General features: G+C 45.0%; 1 protein-coding gene across 1 annotated transcript in view; it reads left to right on the forward strand.

Annotated features, from left to right (window-relative positions):
- Positions 1-3,511: 3,511 nt before the first annotated feature.
- LOC311243457 (uncharacterized protein) overlaps positions 3,512-20,794 on the forward strand; it is a gene marked incomplete at its 3' end in the record, with an annotated part of 20,045 nt that continues 2,762 nt past the window's right edge. The window contains exons 1-3 of the mRNA XM_084332690.1: positions 3,512-3,592; positions 17,789-18,506; positions 18,604-19,116. Coding sequence (XP_084188816.1) covers positions 17,817-18,506; positions 18,604-19,116 — 1,203 coding nt within the window. The 5' untranslated portion in view covers positions 3,512-3,592; positions 17,789-17,816. The remainder of the gene's footprint in view (positions 3,593-17,788; positions 18,507-18,603; positions 19,117-20,794) is intronic.

Genomic DNA, 20,794 nt, shown 5'->3' on the forward strand with positions numbered 1-20,794 from the left:
TATATGGCTCTTCTGGTGACAGCATATGGCTCCCAGACATTTTTGAGTAAAAAAAATAACAATTTTTTTTTTATTTTTTATTTTTATACTTGTGATATTTCTTAATAATACTGTGTCATTTTAAAGTAAACAGAAATTAGTTTTGAAGATACAGCTAATAGTATCTGTAGCTGAATATATAGCAAGCAGAGCTGGCGAGGGAACACAAGTGGACAGAAATTTAAAATCTTCAACCTGAAGACCAGCTGATTCTTAAAACTTGGAACAAGCTTCCTGTGACATACCACACAATGCAGCGTGAGTATTGCCGTATTGACCATGTTTGGCTCTACATATGCATGTGGGCAGTCATTCTCGCATATGAGGAACATTAAGACCAACCTACGCTCACGTTTAACTGATGGAAGCCTCAACGCCTGCATGAAGCTCAACCTCACCACGTATGAACCAGATTACAAGGCCATCAGCAAAACCATGCAGCACCAGAAGTCGCATTAAAAGTAAGACATATTTAATTTATTATACGTTAAAAATACTATATGGCTCTCAATGAAATATATTTAGAAATATTTGGCTTTTATGGCTCTCCCAGTCAAAAAGGTTCCTGACCCCTGATCCAGTCATTAGATCAGAACATACTGGACCCTAAGAACCATCCAGTCATTAGATCAGAACATACTGGACCTTAAGAACCATCCAGTCATTAGATCAGAACATACTGGACCCTAAGAACCATCCAGTCATTAGATCAGAACATACTGGACCTTAAGAACCATCCAGTCATTAGATCAGAACATACTGGACCCTAAGAACCATCCAGTCATTAGATCAGAACATACTGGACCCTAAGAACCATCCAGTCATTAGATCAGAACATACTGGACCCTAAGAACCATCCAGTCATTAGATCAGAACATACTGGACCTTAAGAACCATCCAGTCATTAGATCAGAACATACTGGACCCTAAGAACCATCCAGTCATTAGATCAGAACATACTGGACCCTAAGAACCATCCAGTCATTAGATCAGAACATACTGGACCCTGAGAACCATCCAGTCATTAGATCAGAACATACTGGACCCTAAGAACCATCCAGTCATTAGATCAGAACATACTGGACCTTAAGAACCATCCAGTCATTAGATCAGAACATACTGGACCTTAAGAACCATCCAGTCATTAGATCAGAACATACTGGACCTTAAGAACCATCCAGTCATTAGATCAGAACATACTGGACCATAAGAACCATCCAGTCATTAGATCAGAACATACTGGACCCTAAGAACCATCCAGTCATTAGATCAGAACATACTGGACCCTGAGAACCATCCAGTCATTAGATCAGAACATACTGGACCATAAGAACCATCCAGTCATTAGATCAGAACATACTGGACCCTAAGAACCATCCAGTCATTAGATCAGAACATACTGGACCCATAAGAACCATCCAGTCATTAGATCAGAACAAACTGGACCTTAAGAACCATCCAGTCATTAGATCAGAACATACTGGACCCTGAGAACCATCCAGTCATTAGATCAGAACATACTGGACCCTAAGAACCATCCAGTCATTAGATCAGAACATACTGGACCTTAAGAACCATCCAGTCATTAGATTGAGTCGAATAGGTTCCAATATTCCATTATAACAGTGAAGAGATATAAAAAGGTTGCTTACCAATAAGGGCTTTACAAATAAACAAATACCAGGCCAACCCACCCTGTCACACAGGACACAATGGTGCGCATCATACATGTCACCAGTAATACATCCAAGAGCTGAGGGATATACAGACAGAGTCCAGAGGTTTAAGGGTTAATGCCGCAGCATGCCTATAAATGACATCACCATAGTGCAAAAGGGTTAAGAAAACTGATTCAACGTAAACGAGCACTGTGCAGTTTGGGGAGATACAGTTGTTTATGTTTGCAGAGCTTGCAATATTGCAATATCTTCACTGTACAGGTCATTTTTTTTAGAATTACTCTTCTGCCGTTATAAATCGAAACAAAATCCTTTTGAACCACTGAACCAAACATAAGCTTAGAAGATCCTTCTTTTATGCTTTAGAATCGTGGTCACGTTCCAGACGGCTCTCTGCCCCTCAAACAGAGTTCCAGAGAACAAATCTTCCTCTGAGGACAGTTTGTTTATTCAGTTGTGAATATATATGGATTACTTCTTTGAGTTTCAAATGTCACTCCCAAAACTACATACAGTACCCACAGTGCACCTTTAAGGGTTGTGGGGCAAGAAGTGTAAAAAGAGAATGCTTTGTTTTTTGTCAAGAAAGCTTCTCTTTCTAGCATCGATAAAGATATTTAAACTTCATGATATTTAATTGTATTTTTTGTTCAATTAATTAGAGATTTGGGGATAGCCCAATAAATGGTATTGTATTCCCGAAGGTCATATTTATAATTATGGGGCCCCACTGTCATCCACAAGACTGTCTTGTGGGGTGAAAGATTATGTGTGAATGTCATTTTCCCAAATTGCCGAACTTGTTTATGATAGTTGGAAAGTCATATTTGCTATTTAGATATTGATTGATTGATTTAAAACTTTATTAACAGATTGCAGAATGGGTACAACACAGTACGGCTCAATACATACAATTGTTAAGGGGATGCAGACCAGAGAAAGACTTTCGTCTTGTTTACATCCGGGTCCCCCATTTTCAATTCATCGTAACATATATGACATACATGACATACAGATAGTCAGTACTGCTACATCTATACATTTATGACGTACCAGATTTGCAAATACAGTACTGTTTGTGATACAGAAAGAGTCCAGAAGAAAAAGTATATACATTTGACGTAGAAACTGTACATCGGAGGAGGTTGGGTAGGTGGGGGGGGGGGGGGGGGGGGAACTGCATTGGAGGTGGTTGGGTTGGTGGGGGGGAGGTTGGGTAGGAGTGGGGGGGGGGAGGTTGGGTAGGAGGGGTGGGTGGGGGACACTGTACAACTGTACAAACAAAACTGTACATTGCAATATTGACAAGACCATACTTGGTAATTTACTGTACATTGGAGGGGGTTGTGTTAGGACATTTACAGGGGCCAGTTTCGAATTGCAGTCTCCCATAGGTGTTCTTTGAGAGTGGTTTGGAAAGTGGGTAGTGATTCACATTCCTTTACAGCTTTAAGTAGGGCGTTCCACATTGATGTGGCATAATTGCTAAACGTGTTTAGTCCCTTGTTTGAGCCGAATCTGGGTTTAACATGATTTGTGGAGCTCCCTCTGGTGTTGTGATCGTGGTCACACCTTAACAAAATGTCTGACCCCCGTGTACATTTTGTCATACGGAGTTGGGAATGTGAATGTGATACATAGGCAACAATTATGATGCAAGAAGATACAGGTATTTTACCAGTTTAATTTAGAGAGGCTGAAATCATGGATTCTTGCAGTGCGACATCCGGCCTCTGGGGGGGGCACTAAACCACTTTAAAAAATCTCCATGTTGTCCACGTCACTAGCCTGCGACGAGCAGTGTGTGAAGCTCACAAGAAAAGAAAAAAAAAGGAAAAAAGAGAAGTGCTTGCCAAAAAAAAAGTCTTCTATGGGTAAGCAACAATAGAACATACATTATCAACACGACGGCTCGGCGAAGACGGGTTCTTTGGTGTCGAAAAGGGACGGATAAATAAACCCACCGTTATGTTCCCATAGCGTTAACGTGTCTTTTACTAGCCTGCTAAGCTAACGGTGTTATGGTTCAGCTCCTCCGTGTTCAACATGGAACTAGTCGTGCAGAGAATCTCAACAACACACTGTTGGTGGTTTCAGGTTTAACACTAAGAGCTTGATTGCTTTTATTTTTTATTTTGTACTTTAAATCAGTCTTATAAACACATGAGTATTTAAGACACATTATACATAGAACCAATTCTTTGCTTGTTCTATTTATCGATCCTCCTATCATCCATAGCAACACCTTGATGGGGGATGATTGATTGATTGATTGAAAACTTTATTAACAGATTGCAGAATGGGTACAATACAGTACAGCTCAATACACACAATTGTTAATGGGGTGCAGACCAGAGAAAGACTTTGGTCTTGTTTACATCAGGGTCCCCCATCACCGACACCTTGATCGGGGACCCCCTTTGAATTGCCCATCTGAGTTTTTTTTCTTCCATCTTACAGGGAGTCGTTCCTTAATATCTTCATTGTGGAAAGTCTGTTGTTGGTGTAGTAAAAATTGTGGCTATTATGGTGTTTTATTAAATTTTTTATTGTGGATCTATTGTGTGATACTTGTTGATCTGTGTGAAGCCCGTAGAGGCAACTTGTTGTGATTTTTTTTGGGCTATACAAGAAATACATCTGACGTGACACTGTTCAACACATTCGGTCTTGTTTCTTCTTGCCACTCCTCCAGACAACTAACTGTCTTTAAATTATACGCGATGGTAGGAAAGTTCCACGAGCATCGATGCTGCAGACCAGCCAGCATCTTTCTTCTCCTCCTCACATCTTTCTCCTCCTCCATGCATCTTTCTCCTCTGTGCATCTTTCTCCTCCTCCATGCATCTTTCTCCTCCTCCATCTTTCTCCTCCTCCATCTTTCTCCTCCATGCATCTTTCTCCTCCATCTTTCTCCTCCATCCATCTTTCTCCTCCATCTTTCTCCTCCTCCATCTTTCTCCTCCATGCATCTTTCTCCTCCATCTTTCTCCTCCTCCTCTCCATCCATCTTTCTCCTCCATCTTTCTCCTCCTCCATCTTTCTCCTCCATCTTTCTCCTCCTCCATGCGACTTTCTCCTCCATTCATCTTTCTCCTCCATCCATCTGTCTCCTCCTCCATCCATCTGTCTCCTCCTCCATCCATCTTTCTCCTCCTCCATCCATCTTTCTCCTCCTCCATGCATCTTTCTTCTCCTCCATCCATCTTTCTCCTCCTCCATCTTTCTCCTCCCTCCATCTTTCTCCTCCATCCATCTTTCTTCTCCTCCATCCATCTTTCTCCTCCCTCCATCTTTCTTCTCCTCCTCCATCTTTCTCCTCCTCCATCTTTCTCCTCCATCCATCTTTCTCCTCCTCCTTTCTCCTCCTCCATCCATCTTTTTCCTCCTTCATCCATCTTTCTCCTCCATCTTTCTCCTCCTCCCTCCATCCTTCTCCTCCTCCCTCCATCTTTCTCCTCCTCCCTCCATCTTTCTCCTCCTCCATTCATCTTTCTCCTCCTCCATTCATCTTTCTTCTCCTCCATCTTTCTCCTCCCTCCATCTTTCTCCTCCTCCATCCATCTTCTCCTCCATCCATCTTTCTCCTCCATCTTTCTCCTCCATTCATATTTCTCCTCCTCCATCTTTCTCCTCCATTCATCTTTCTCCTCCATCTTTCTCCTCCTCCATCTTTCTCCTCCATCCATCTTTCTCCTCCATTCATCTTTCTCCTCCTCCATCTTTCTCCTCCTCCATCCATCTTTCTCCTCCTCCATGCATCTTTCTCCTCCTCCATGCATCTTTCTCCTCCTCCATCCATCTTTCTCCTCCTCCATTCATCTTTCTCCTCCTCCATTCATCTTTCTCCTCCATGCATCTTTCTCCTCCGTTCATCTTTCTCCTCCTCCATCCTCTTTCTCCTCCTCCGTTCATCTTTCTCCTCCTCCATCCTCTTTCTCCTCCATCCATCTTTCTCCTCCATGCATCTTTCTCCTCCATCTTTCTCCTCCTCCATGCATCTTTCTCCTCCATTCATCTTTCTCCTCCTCCATTCATCTTCTTTCTCCTCCATGCATCTTTCTCCAACCCCATGCATCTTTCTCCTCCATTCAACTTTCTCCTCCTCCATCTTTCTCCTCCTCCATTCATATTTCTCCTCCATCTTTCTCCTCCTCCATCCATCTTTCTCCTCCTCCTCCATCTTTCTCCTCCTCCATCTTTCTCCTTCTCCATCCATCTTTCTCCTCCTCCATCTTTCTCCTCCTCCATTCATCTTTCTCCTCCGTTCATCTTTCTCCTCCTCCATGCATCTTTCTCCTCCATTCATCTTTCTCCTCCCATCTTTCTCCTCCATGCATCTTTCTGCTCCTCCATTCATCTTTCTCCTCCCTCCATCTTTCTCCTCCTCCATCCATCTTTCTCCTCCTCCGTCCATCTTTCTCCTCCTCCATCTTTCTCCTCCTCCATTCATCTTTCTCCTCCGTTCATCTTTCTCCTCCTCCATGCATCTTTCTCCTCCTCCATCCATCTTTCTCCTCCTCCATGCATCTTTCTTCTCCTCCATCCATCTTTCTCCTCCCATCTTTCTCCTCCTCCATCCATCTTTCTTCTCCTCCATCCATCTTTCTCCTCCCTCCATCCATCTTTCTCCTCCATCCATCTTTCTCCTCCTCCATCTTTCTCCTCCATCCATCTTTCTCCTCCTCCTTTCTCCTCCATCCATCTTTCTCCTCCTCCATCCATCTTTCTCCTCCATCTTTCTCCTCCTCCATCTTTCTCCTCCTCCATCTTTCTCCTCCATCCATCTTTCTCCTCCATCTTTCTCCTCCATCCATCTTTCTCCTCCTCCATTCATCTTTCTCCTCCATTCATCTTTCTCCTCCATCCATCTTTCTCCTCCATCCATCTTTCTCCTCCATTCATCTTTCTCCTCCTCCATTCATCTTTCTCCTCCTCCATCTTTCTCCTCCTCCATCCATCTTTCTCCTCCATCCATCTTTCTCCTCCTCCATCTTTCTCCTCCTCCATTCATCTTTCTCCTCCTCCATTCATCTTTCTCCTCCTCCATCCATCTTTCTCCTCCATCTTTCTCCTCCTCCATCTTTCTCCTCCTCCTCCATCTTTCTCCTCCTCCATCCATCTTTCTCCTCCTCCATCTTTCTCCTCCTCCTCCATCTTTCTCCTCCTCCATGCATCTTTCTCCAGTAGGACAGTCTTCCGCTGTTTTGTTTCGGTCTATTCACGTCATGTGGTGTGAAATGTTCACTATTCACAGTTGCGCGCCACAGGTGGTTATTATATCCCGTCCTGTTCTATTTCATTCTGTTATTTATGTTCTATTGGATTCAATTATTAAGAGTAATTTGATTGTCATTGCACAAGTATACAGAGTACAACGCAATTAAGTTGGCATCTGACTAGAGTGGTGAGCAGTAAAGTGCATTGTAGTAGTATACAGTATAACATGTGAATATGTGTGGAGTATATATGACAGAGTTACAGGGTGTGCAGTATTATTATATACAGTGGTCCTTTGAATTGCCCATCTGAGTTTTTTTTTCTTACAGCTTACAGGGAGTCGTTCCTTATCTTCATTGGGGAAAGTCTGTTGGTGTAGTAAAATTGTGGCTATTATGGTGTTTTATTTTATTTTTGGTGTAGTAAAATTGTGGCTATTATGGTGTTTTATTTTATTTTGTATTGTGGATCTATTGTGTGATACTTGTTGATCTGTGAAGCCCGTAGAGGCAACTTGCGCAGGCGCACCCAGGGCTGTACGCTAAGCTTTTTCACTAGGGGCACACTTGCCCCTAAATGAGAAATTTAGGGGCAAAAAATATTTTTTAGGGTCAAATTTTTTAATAACAATTTTACCATTATTAAAAAAAATATGTTCCTCCTGCCTCATTACTGTGGTCCTTTTATTTAACATTTAAGTGCGTTTGTTTTCAGGTTTGTATCTTTTATAATGAACCAACTGAGAGTGTGTAAATCACTAATAGAACAAAAACAACAAACTGTGTGTGTGTGTGTGTGCGCGCGCTTGTGTAGTGCTCCTTGAATGAGATCATCACAACACACACACACCATTAATCAGGAGGAGAAGAAACTCTGCATACATTTGTTTCACAATGAAAAGTGCTTTAGAAATCAAATGAATTATTATTATTGTAAATAACCTCATGAAAGGTTTATTATTTGTATGGGTAATTACCTGCTTCATATTTGTGATGTTACTGGTTTCAGTGTGTGCCTAAAGTGATCAATGTGTTGGGCCGTTTATAGAGATCTATGCCAATTAATGTTTATGTATATCCAGGACTTTTTTTTTATAAGAATTGAGAGGTATTTGTATATATGACCTCTATTTTGAAAACTGTTGCAACGCAACCTTATTTACATTTGCGCTTTTGACAGTGAAATGTTCAGTCCAACTTAGCTCGAAGGAAAGACTAATATTAATAAAAAAGTTTTAATTGACCCGTATGAGGCTCTTACGGTAGGACTTTGATTGTTTATAGAAGTGGAATGTAATACTATGCAAAACGAGAAATAAACAGTGATTTTACCAGCAGTCATTTCATTTCATATACGGGGAACCGACAATTATTAGTATTATATTATTTGCATATCGTCTCATTATTAGATAGATAGGTTGATATTGATACTTTATCAATATCAGTGGGATTAACTGGCGCTGCTGTGATGGCTGCCTTTCTGATCGCTCCGACGAGACTGTGCTTTATTTTGTTAATTTTTATAGTATTAGGAGTTTTATTTGCACCAACTGTTGGTGCATTATATGTGTATGACCGTCAGTCAATCATTGACATTGGATTAAGAAAAACTTACCGTTTGGATTGCTCTCTGGATCGGATCGCTGAACAGCAGAAATGGCCCACCGAGATCCTTTGTTATGCCGGCCACGGACAAGAAAAAAAGCTGCCGCGAAGACGAGGAAAGAGAGCCGGGGTCCGGAACAGACTGAGGTCCAAACGACACAGAACCACATTGCCCAGCATATTGTTGGCCAATGTGCAATCGATAGGAAACAAATTGGACGACATCAGAGCAAGGATCCAATTCCAGAGGGACATTCGGGATTGTAACGTCCTCTGTTTCACAGAAACTTGGCTGAGTCCAGATGTCCCGAATCATGCAATAGAACCGGCAGACCATTTCTTCGTTCTACGAAAAGACCGGACGGCATTAGAGTCACTAAAGAAGAAAGGAGGCGGCATCGCCTTCATGATAAACAAGGAGTGGTGCGATTTAGGCAACACAAAGGAAATGTCTAACCACTGTTCCCCAGACCTGGAGTTTATCACGATAAAATGTCGACCCTTCTTCCTCCCAAGAGAGTTAACGTCCATCATCCTCATCGGAGTGTACATTCCACCACACGCGAACACTGAGGTCGCACTTTCAAAACTTCACGACGAGGTAAACAAACTCCAGGCAGCTAACGTTGACGCGGCCATTTTGGTCTTGGGGGATTTCAACAGCGCGCGTCTTAAAAAGGTGCTGCCGAATTTCTATCAGCATGTGACCTGTCCCACCAGAGGCGAGAACATATTAGACCATGTATACTCGCAATTTAAGAATGGGTACAAGTCACAGGCTCTTAGTCCATTCGGTAAAAGCGATCACGCTGCAATTTTTCTTTTGCCTAAGTACAAACAGTGTCTCAAGCGAACGCCGGTGGTCTCGCGAGAGGTTAAACGTTGGACCGTGACGTCAGTAGAGTCACTCCAAGCAGTGCTGGGAAGCACAGAATGGAGTGTACTCCGTGATAACACAGCCAATATTAACGAATACACCGAAACGGTGATTGACTATGTCTGTACTCAGGTAGAAGTAATAATCCCCACCACCAAAATTAATATCTACCCAAACCAAAAGCCCTGGGTAGACAAATCCGTCCGTGAGGCTCTGAAAGTGCGCACATCAGCATACAACACCGGGCTGGTGACAGGCAACATGGAAGAACACAAGATGGCAAGATACAACGTCAGGAGAGCAGTAATAGAGGCAAAACGGCGTTACAGGGATAAAGTTGAACTTCAGTTTGAACAGGCTGACTCTAGAGGCATGTGGCAGGGCCTCAGAACAATGACAGACTACAAAGGAACCCCCCTCAAACTGAACAGTGACATCTCCTTAGCAAATGATCTCAACTCCTTCTATGCGAGGTTTGAGGCTGTGAATAACAACACCAGCCTACAAACCACGGCAATGGGGGGGGGGGGGTCTGCTGATGGAGACTCAGTGTTCAGGGTAACAGAGCATGAGGTGAGACGGATCTTTAAAAAAGTGGATATCAGGAAGGCAGCAGGACCGGACGGCATCCCCGGCCGCGTCCTAAAAGTCTGTGCCGACCAACTGGCCCCGGTATTCACTGACATCTTCAACCTGTCCTTGGAACAGGCCGTCATCCCCACCTGTCTGAAGAAGTCCACCATCATCCCTGTACCCAAAAAATCTACGCCCGCTTGCCTCAACGACTACCGCCCTGTAGCCCTCACCTCCATAGCCATGAAGTGCTTTGAGAAGCTAGTGAAGGGCTACATCTGTTCCTCCCTCCCCATCAACCTGGACCCTCTGCAATTTGCATATCGCCCCAACAGGTCCACGGAGGACGCCATAGCCCATGTGCTGCACACAGCAGCATCACATCTGGACAAGAGGAAGGGGAACTATGTGAGAATGCTGTTCATCGACTACAGCTCAGCATTCAATACCATAGTCCCCTCCAAACTCATAGCCAAGCTCAGGGACCTGGGCTTGAACTATGACCTGTGCCAGTGGGTCCTGGACTTCCTGACGGGCAGACCCCAGGTGGTAAGAGCCGGCAACTGCACCTCCTCATCCATCACGCTCAACATAGGGGCCCCCCAGGGCTGTGTTCTGAGCCCCCTCCTCTACTCCCTGTACACACATGACTGCGTAGCACAGCGGAACAACAACACCATCATCAAATTTGCTGATGACACAGTAGTGGTGGGCCTGATCTCTGCCAACGACGAAAGGGCCTACCTGGAAGAGGTAGAGAACCTGTCACAGTGGTGTCAGGAGAACTGCCTCTCCCTGAACGTCAGCAAAACAAAAGAGATGATTGTGGACTTCAGGAGGTCGGGGGTCAAGGACTACAGCCCCCTCAGCATCGACGGGGCACCAGTTGAGAGAGTGAACAGTTTCAAGTACCTCGGAGCCCACATATCCGAGGACTTGACATGGACCACACACATTGACAGTGTTGTGAAGAAGGCACGACAACGCCTCTACTTCCTCAGGCGCCTAAGGAAGTTCCAAGTCAGTCAGAAGATCCTTAGGAACTTCTACTCATGTACAATAGAGAGCATCCTGACCGGCAACATCACCTCCTGGTTTGGGAATAGCACTGCACAAGACCGTAGCAGACTACAAAGAGTGACACGTTCAGCCGAACGCACAATTAGAGGGGGGCTTCCCACCCTCCAGAACATTTACAACAAGCGGTGCAAGGGGAAGGCTAAGAGAATTATTAAGGACTCGAGCCACCCGAACAACTGCCTCTTTGAACTGCTGCCGTCAGGCAAGCGATACCGGAGTCTTATGGCGAGCACAGAAAGACTCAGAAGGAGCTTCTATCCCCAGGCCATCAGGCTGCTAAACGAACAATAATCGCTAAACGAACAATAATCACTATGCAACAACCATCAAATGCACACAGCACACACACCCACACGCACACACACACTCACTCAAACAAACAACACACTGCAGCACCCACTCTCCACACTTTAGATCACACAAACACACCTACACTTTATATTTATTGATAAAGGATTTGCACTACAACTCGTACACCTACTGTGAATTGTACCTAAACTGCACCTTGTCCATTTATGCCTTGCACTATATAGTATTGTATAGTATTGTATATTAGTACACTGCACAGTATTGTATATTGTATGGTAACTACGTCTACGAACATTGTACATATGTCTAAACTGAACACTGTGACCTCTTTTTTTTTTCTTCTAATTTTTACTATGTTTTTATTTCATACTTATCTTGTCATGCACAGTCTCTGGAGCGCAACAGTAAGAAGCATTTTGTACAAAAGTATTCTGTACTTCTGTATGACAACTATTAAAGAAACTTGAAACTTGAAACTTGAACTTATTGATCCGCGGTGTCAATTTAAGTAGACAGTATTTCACGTCCTAATAGTGGGGTACTCACGTAATGCATGGCTGATCCTGAACGTTAGAAGTTTCCGTGTCCCCGTCAATCAATCATCACATGATCACGTCAATCATCATCATCTTATCATCTCTCCACATCGGACGTGGTTGTCATAAAATTGACTGATATCCATTATCCACTCCGTTGTTCTTGCGGAGCAAGAGCCATATTATTATTTAAAGGAAGCAGCCACATTCAGTTTCGTTTCGCTAGGAATTATGGGATTTGGTGTTGGATGTATAGACTACGCAGATAGGGACATGGTCTTTAATCGCACGATAGACTACAAGTTCCAAGTATATAGCGTGACTAGGGATGGGTATCGTTAGGATTTTATCGATACTACTACTCCTATCGATACTGCTTAACGGTTCGGTACTTTATCGATACTCTTATCGGTTCTTTTTGATAATCTTTTTATGATTTTTATATTTGCAGTTGAGAGCATTGGTCATCTCCCTACAGTAAAGATTAGAAATGATTGAATTATTGTAAATGTGTGTGGAGTGGTGGGAATAGCTGCTTCAATAATAACTTATAACAACAACAGACAAGTTAGACAACTATGTATACAAAAAAAACGATATACACTGAATGATTAGTTGTTACCTAAAGTCCTTGGACTCCACTGTAGAGAACGGGTGCAGGCCTTTGACAACAAACTTTGTCACAGCCCTGTGACACTCGTTCACCCTATCCTCTGTCATCTTTCCTCTAGCTGCTAGGGAGAAAGGACTTTGGGTGGTGGAGGTAGAGGGAGGATGTGTGGTGGGCTCACTGGCCTGGGACACATTGGTGGCTGACCTCAGCTTGACGATCTATAAAAAGTTTTTAGATTGTAGTATTTGTAGCTAAACAATTATTTTGTTTATTAGCCTATTTGTAATAATTCGTTATTAGCCTAGGAAACTCCGTATCTTGGCTTATCGGCTGCAGTGGACGTGGATGCAGATGGACCACTGCGCGCAAGGCAGTCGAATACGGCGCATTTCTGCACACTAATATAGTGTTTTGCAAACAAATGTTTTGATAGATTGCTCGTATTGCCACCCTTACTGGCAAATGTTTTGTTTCACTTGTGAACGCTTCGCTCTATCCGCCATCACGACTCAGTCCATGCAGAGCTGTCTGTGTCTGTGTGCAGCGCGCGTCGGCACGGAGACAGCGCTGAGATGCTTCCAGCTGCAGCACATCAGGTGTGCAGGGCTTGTATGTGCGGGGCTTGTAAGCGCTGCTGTCTGACGTGCTGCAGCTGCATACTATTGACAGCGCTTTCATTAAGGAGTACCCGTATGTATGTGTAGCGCGACTCGCGAGGAGTGTGTGTAATAATGACTCGCTGCTTCTCGTGCAGAGACAGAGAGAGGAGAGATCGTTCGCAACTTTTAAATAATAATAATAATAATAATAATTTCTCTAGAGTATCGATAGCAGTACCGAGGACGTCGGAGCTTATAAATACTCCGGTATTTTCTAATATAGTACCGGTTCCCGTTTAAAACCGGGGTCCGGGGGGCATCCCTAAGCGTGACCCAGATTCACTCCGCGCAAATCTTTTTTTTCACTCAGGCTATCGGTGATCGCAGTAAGTTCATTCATTGCCGACAGATTCTTTCATAGCACCACGACATTGTGTCGCACTGACAGCTCGCGTGAGTGGCGTCATCACACGCCTTGGATAATTTAGGAGTGAAATGCGAATGCAAGGCTTGAAAGCACTACTCGCAAGCCCGCCCCCAGATAATATTTACCAATCGCAACGGCCAATTAAAGGGGCAATTCGCGATCATATCATCGCAGTGTACAGGCCTGGCACCAACCGACCTGTAGGAGTCGCTGTCCACAACGTCCGATCCCCACCCATCAGCTTCCCACCCCCTAACACTGCCAATTATAATAATAATAATTCATTTAATTTATATAGCGCTTCTCAGTAACCCGAAGTCGCTGACAGTAGTCGGGAGCAAGAGTACAAACAAAGAAACGAAAGCAAAGAAACAAAAACAAAGAAACAACAAAGAAACAAAAACAAAAGGAACATGAGACCATGGGGGGAACAGGGGAGACAGCATGAAAGCACAAAAAAGACTGGAGACAGACATCAATCAGGTTGGAGGGGAGGGGGGGTTTAAGGGTGGGGGGGGGTTGAAGGCAAGGGAGAACAGGTGGGTTTTGAGGCGAGCTTTGAAGGTGGAGAGTGTAGGGGAGTCTGTAGGCGCCGTTTGGGACAAAAGCCTGACTAATACAAGACACCGCCTATCCAAAGCCTGACTTATACAGGACACCGCCTATCCAGTTATCCTGCGCGACCCAGTTGGTCCGCGAGAGAGGGCCAGTTGGTGCGCCGATTGGGACAAAAGCCTGTCGAATACGAGACACCGAGGTCTAGGGATGGGTATCGTTAGGATTTTATCGATACTACTACTCTTATCGATACTGCTTAACGGTTCGGTACTTTATCGATACTCTTATCGGTTCTTTTTGGTTCTTTTTTTGCAAGAAAAAAAGACAATTAATTAAGAACAGAATCAACATTGCTTTATTATTTATAAATACAACTTTATAAATAAGTATTATAAATAAATATAATTTCTTCAGCAACAGCAATGTTCTTTTATATAACTTTATAAATAAATATAATAAATTAATATAATTTCTTCAGCAACAGCAGCAACAATGTTTTAAATGTGTCTGACTCTGAATTATAGACTTTTTATAATAAACAACAAATGCAAAAGGCTAACAGAACTGTGACACTCGTTCACCCTATCCTCTGTCATCCTTCCTCTAGCTGCTAGGGAGAAAGGACTTTGGGTGGTGGAGGTAGGTAGAGGGAAGGATGTGTGGTGGCCTCACTGGCCTGGGACATAGTGGCTGACGCCTCAGCTTGACGATCTATAAAAAGTTTAGATTGTAGTATTTGTAGCTAAACAATTGTTTTGTTTATTAGCCTATTTGTAATAATTCGTTATTAGCCTAGGCAACTCCGTATCTTGGCTTACGGTTACGGCTGCAGTGGATGCAGATGGAACACTGCGCGCAAGGCAGTCGAATACGCGCATTTCTGCACACTAATATCATGTTTTGCCAACAGATGTTTTGATAAATTGATTTGCTCGTATTGCCACCCTTACTGGCAAATGTTTTGTTGCACTTGTGGCAACGTGCATTGTCGGCATTGACCCTTGTAAAGTATATCCATACTTTAGAACGCTTCGCTCTATCCGCCATGATCACGACTCAGTGCATGCAGAGCTGCTGTCTGTGTGCAGAGCGCTATAGCACGGGGCGTCGGGGACACTTTCATTAAGGAGTACCCGTATGTAGGACCCGTATGTCTATGTGTAGCACTAGCGAGCGACTCGCGAGGAGACTCGCTGGCTGCGGCTCGCTTCTCGTGCAGAGACAGAGAGAGGATCGTTCGCAACTTTTAAATAATAATAATAATAATAATAATAATAATAATTTCTCTAGAGTATCGATAGCAGTACCGAGGACGTCAGAGCTTATAAATACTCCGGTATTTTCTAATATAGAACCGGTTCCCGTTTAAAACCGGGGTCCGGGGGGCATCCCTACCGAGGTCCAGTTGGTCCGCGCGCGCCGACATGTTTTTTCGAATACAGACACCGAGGTCCAGTTGGTCTGCGCGCGCCGACATGTTTTTTCGAATACAGACACCGAGGTCCAGTTGGTCCGCGCGCGCCGACATGTTTTGTCGAATACAGACACCGAGGTCCAGTTGGTCCGCGCGCGCTGACATGTTTTGATCCGCGCGCGCGGACCAACTTTTGGTACGCGAGAGAGGCCCAGATGTCCGGCGAGAGAGGCCCAGATGTCCGGCGAGAGAGGCCCAGATGGGTCCGCGGGCCACCCAGATGGGTATCGCTCGCGGACCAACACTTAAAAGAATAAAGTGGTGTACTCCTTAATTTATGCACTTACAATCACCAGAAAGGCTTTCGAAATGCCATGTTGGCCTCAATATTTTCAAAACAAATTATATGAAAAGGTTATGAAATGAACAACATAAACAAGAATGTGATAAAATATTAGGGATGCTCGATATTGGCTTTTTTACCGATACCGATATTCCGATATTGTCCAACTCTTAATTTCCGATACCGATATCAACCGATATCAACCGATACCGATATATGCAGGGTTTCCCCGTCCAAAAAACTGAATAATTTCAGGTAACTAATCATTTCACTGGATATATATATAACAAATATTGTTATTGTTTTTTGTTTGTTTTTAAACCGATACCGATATTTTCCGATATCACATTTTACTGCCGATATCGGCCGATAATATCGGTCGGCCGATAATATCGGACATCCCTATAAAATATGTAATAAAAACGGAGCTCAGACTGTATCTGTATTACATGTCATATATGTTATGATGAATTGAAAATGGGGGACCCGGACGTAAACAAGACGAAAGTCTTTCTCTGGTCTGCATCCCCTTAACAATTGTATGTATTGAGCTGTACTGTACTGTACCCATTCTGCAATCTGTTTTCAATCAATCTATCTCAACGCATACGTTTGATCGTAGAAATCGTGACGTCAGAGTGTCTTCGATAATGTTGGGGGTCCTTAATTCCTGTATGCGAATTCTTATTGACATCATGCAGCACTATCATCATCCGTATCAACTAACATTACAAGTACATTAGAGGAGGAAGTTGGACACATGTTTCATCATTAAATACTAGTATACTAATATACTAACATTACCATTTGTAGACCATAATATGAACTTGTACACATGAGTACCGGTACATGAGAAGCACTTTGTTCACTTCAAGTAAAGGGATACTTGCCTTACTAAGGTTTATTTTGTCACATACATACCAGGGCATACCGTTTTTTTTAAGCTATAGCAATCATCATACTAGCTAGTTTTGATTATCTGCTGACATTTAATGATGAAACATGTGTCCAACTTGTTTATCTTTAGATCACACATTTAAAAATAACTGTTCATCTCACTTCAATCATTTTTATTGCAGAACATGGTATTTTCTCAAGCAGACGGATGTAAACACTGTAATCTGTGTTGCATGTACCTGACAAACTGAACTGTTTGTATTACAGTCATATTCCAACTTAACTGAATGCACATGTGTGTGGACTACTGTACTATTACCTAGTATTACAGGTATTGAAATGAACAATGCAACTTCCTTATACCAAAAAATATATATATATATTTTTATTGTTTATGAATAGTTAAGTAAGGGATAATGTATAGCTACGAGGTCATTGTCGCAAAATAATTGACCGACACGGAGTTTAAAATACCGAGGCGCCTCGCCGAGGTGTTTTAAACGTCAGTGAAGGTCAATTATTTTGCGACAATGACCGAGTATAGCTATACATTATCCCGCTTATTACATGGCTAACTTACTAACAATATACCTAATTAATTTTACACCATCGACAAGACGAGATCAAATGCAGACGCAGTTCTGTTCTGGCTCCGCTGTCATCGTCACACACACTCCGCTGTCAGTGCAGCCGGCAGGTGTGTCTGATTGGCTGCACTGATGTCAGTGGCCTTGATTGCGAACAGCTGCGCACAGCGGTCATTATTGTTCGGCAGAGGTCCGTTATCGAGTAATATCGGACCTCTGACGAGCGCTATTGACCAATCGCAAGCAAGCATTTCAGCGAATGTGAAAAAACGCCATGTAATAAATATCGATATTTCGGGAAATGAAGTATTGAAACCGTTTTAAATATTCAGAATCGATATGTATCGATTTTTCGATATTTTTGACAACACTAATAATAAGGCTAACAGAGTTCAGAGTTCACCAGAGTGTTGTGTCTCGTCTCGTCTCCCAGTGGACCAGCAGGAGGCGCTGCAGCAGAGATGAGGATCCGGCTCCAGGCCCCCGGCCACGCCGCCGGCCTCCTGTCCGAGCTCAACCGCTGCCGGCTGTCGCGCCTCTACTGCGACGTGCTGCTGCAGGCGGGCGGACGCTCCTTCACGGCGCACCGGGCCGTGCTGGCCTGCGCCGGCTCACACTTCCGCACGCTGTTCGCCCGGGGGGCGCCGCCGCAGCCCACCGCCACCTACTCCCTGGACTTCGTGTCGCCGGCCAACTTCGAGCGGGTGCTGACGTTCATCTACACGGGCGAGCTCCTGATCGACCTGATCGACGTGGGCGTGCTGTACGAGCTGGCCGACCGGCTGGGCGTGGGCGAGCTGGTGAGGGCCTGCCACGCCACCTTCCCCGACCTGCGGGGGGGCGGCTCCCTGGCCACGGACTGCAACAACAAGTCGTCCAACGGCCCCGCCGGGGGGGGGGGGGACCACCTGGGCCTGGACCCCTCCTCCTCCGACATGATGGCCCCCTCGGTGTGCTCCTCGTCCGCCGCCTCCTGCTCCTCGCTGTCCTCCTCCGCCGGGCCCTCGGCCACGCCCACCCCCGCCGCCGCGCCCTCGCCCCTCCTCCGGGCCCGGACGCCCAGGCCGCACCACCACCGCGACGCCCCCCATGCCTACGCCCACGCCGCCGTCCCGCTGGCCCTGTCCTCCCTGGAGCTCAAGGCGGAGGACGTCCAGTCTCACCTGGGCTACGGGCAGATGATGGACGAGCAGCTGGGTCATCAGGGGCCCGACGGCAGGGTCCCGGGCCCCCCCCCCCGTGCTGCAGCTGAAGATGGAGGAGGTGGAGGGGGAGAAGGAGGCGGGGGCGGGGGGCCGGGGGGGGAGCTGCTGCGGGGAAGACGACGGGCAGACGGCGGTCTGCGAGGACGACACGTCGGGGAGCGACCCTCCTCCGCCCTCCTCCTCCGACCCCTGCTCCTCCTTCCCCGAGGGGGGGGGCGAGGAGGCCCCCGGGGACCCGCTGGGCAGCCTCCGGGTGGGCGCGGTGGAGGGCGGCGTGTTGGTGGAGGTCGCCGGCGACGACGGCGGCCGGCTGGTGGTGTTCGGGGGGGGGGAGGAGGAGGACGTGGGGGGGGGGGAGACGGAGCGGCGGGACCTCGCCCTGCAGGGGGACGACGGAGGGATCATGGAGGTGACGGAGGAGGAGGAGCAGTGGAGGCAGCTGGCCGGGGAGATCATCGAGCTGAGCGACGACGAGAACTACAACATGGAGGAGGAGGAGGAGGAGGAGGAGGAGGACGACCTGGTGTGCGTGGAGAACGGAGGGAGCGCCGGCCAGGTGAGCGTGAGGCGCGACGCGGAGACCGCCGTGTCTCTCTGTAGACGTGCCGTCGTCTCCGTGATGTGGTGTCGTATTCTCCACTTGCACAACCTGAAAGTAGGCACTTCCGGCTGACTTCCGGTTGCCAATGGTACTTCCTGTCCCATCCAAATACATTGGTTTTAGCTACTTTTCTCCCCTTATTTAAACAACTTTGTCGTCACAGAGAGGCAATGAAACGTCTGTATTATTATAGTATAGAATGTATTTAATAAGCAAACGTTTGTCAGCAGGGTTTTTGGGCTGTATTTCATGTAAAAACGTTTACTGTTAGTTTCCTTGCTCAGCCAGCATTAGCTAACCGAAGCTAGTGGTTAAACAGGCCGGATTAGCTTTGAGCTAACTATCTTTCCCGACCCATGTATTCATTCCATTCTAAACGTAACGTTAGTTGTTCAAAACATTACCCGTCTATATAATTTGTTCCTCAACGTTATATAGACGGGTCATGTTTTGTAAACTAACGTTATGTTTAGAATGGAATGAATACATGGGTCGGGAAAGATAGTTAGCTCAAAGCTATTCCGGCCAGTTTATCAACTTCCTGTCATTTAGAAATATGATTTTATAGTGAAAATCATTACCAAAACGTCCGGAAAAACCTAACGGGAGCATTATAGACGGTCATACAAATGTACAAATGCTATAAGGTGGCAAGAAATGCACTATAAACAATACTTTGCGGCGTCGTTTCTTGCGCTAGCCTCTTGTTAGCCAGCATTAGCCTTAATAGCTTTGAGCTAAGGATCTTTGCCGATGCATAAAGTATTGTTTATAGTGCATTTCTTGCCACCTTATAGCATTTGTACATTTGTATGACCGTCTATAATGCTCCCGTTAGGTTTTTCCGGACGTTTTGGTAATGATCTCACTATAAAATCATATTTCTAAATGACAGGAAGTTGATAAACTGGCCGGAATAGCTTTGAGCTAACGGATCTTTGCCGATGCATTCCATTCTAAACGTAACGTTAGTTGTTCAAAACATTACCCGTCTATATAATTTGTTCCTCAACGTTATATAGACGGGTCATGTTTTGTAAACTAACGTTATGTTTAGAATGGAATGAATACATGGGTCGGGAAAGATAGTTAGCTCAAAGCTAATCCGGCCTGTTTAACCACTAGCTTCGGTTAGCTAATGCTGGCTGAGCAAGGAAACTAACAGTAAAAGTTTTTACATGAAATACAGCCCAAAAACCCTGCTGACAAACGTTTGCTTATTAAATACATTCTATACTATAATAATACAAACGTTTCATTGCCTCTCTGTGACGACAAAGTTGTTTAAATAAGGGGAGAAAAGTAGCTAAAACCAATGTATTTGGATGGGACAGGAAGTGCTATTGGCAACCGGAAGTCAGCCGGAAATGGCTAGATTCAGATTGTGCAAGTAGAGAATTGTCCCGGATGCATGAATATTTTCCACAACAAAGTTCGTGTTTCCGCGTCTCTTGATTGGCCAGGTCATGTGACATGTACGCCCAATCGTGGGACAGCACGTTTTTGGACGGTTAAGCTTGTAGGCGACTCTTTCGAAGTTGGTTAAGGTTTAGAGTTTGTCTTGGAGCAGGGCGATAGAACGCCAGCCCTGATTCCAAACTCTAACCTTAACCAACTGCGAAAGAGTCGCCTA

The sequence above is a fragment of the Notolepis coatsorum genome (assembly GCF_963971535.1).
Source record: "Notolepis coatsorum genome assembly, chromosome: 17".
NCBI lineage: Eukaryota > Metazoa > Chordata > Actinopteri > Aulopiformes > Paralepididae > Notolepis > Notolepis coatsorum.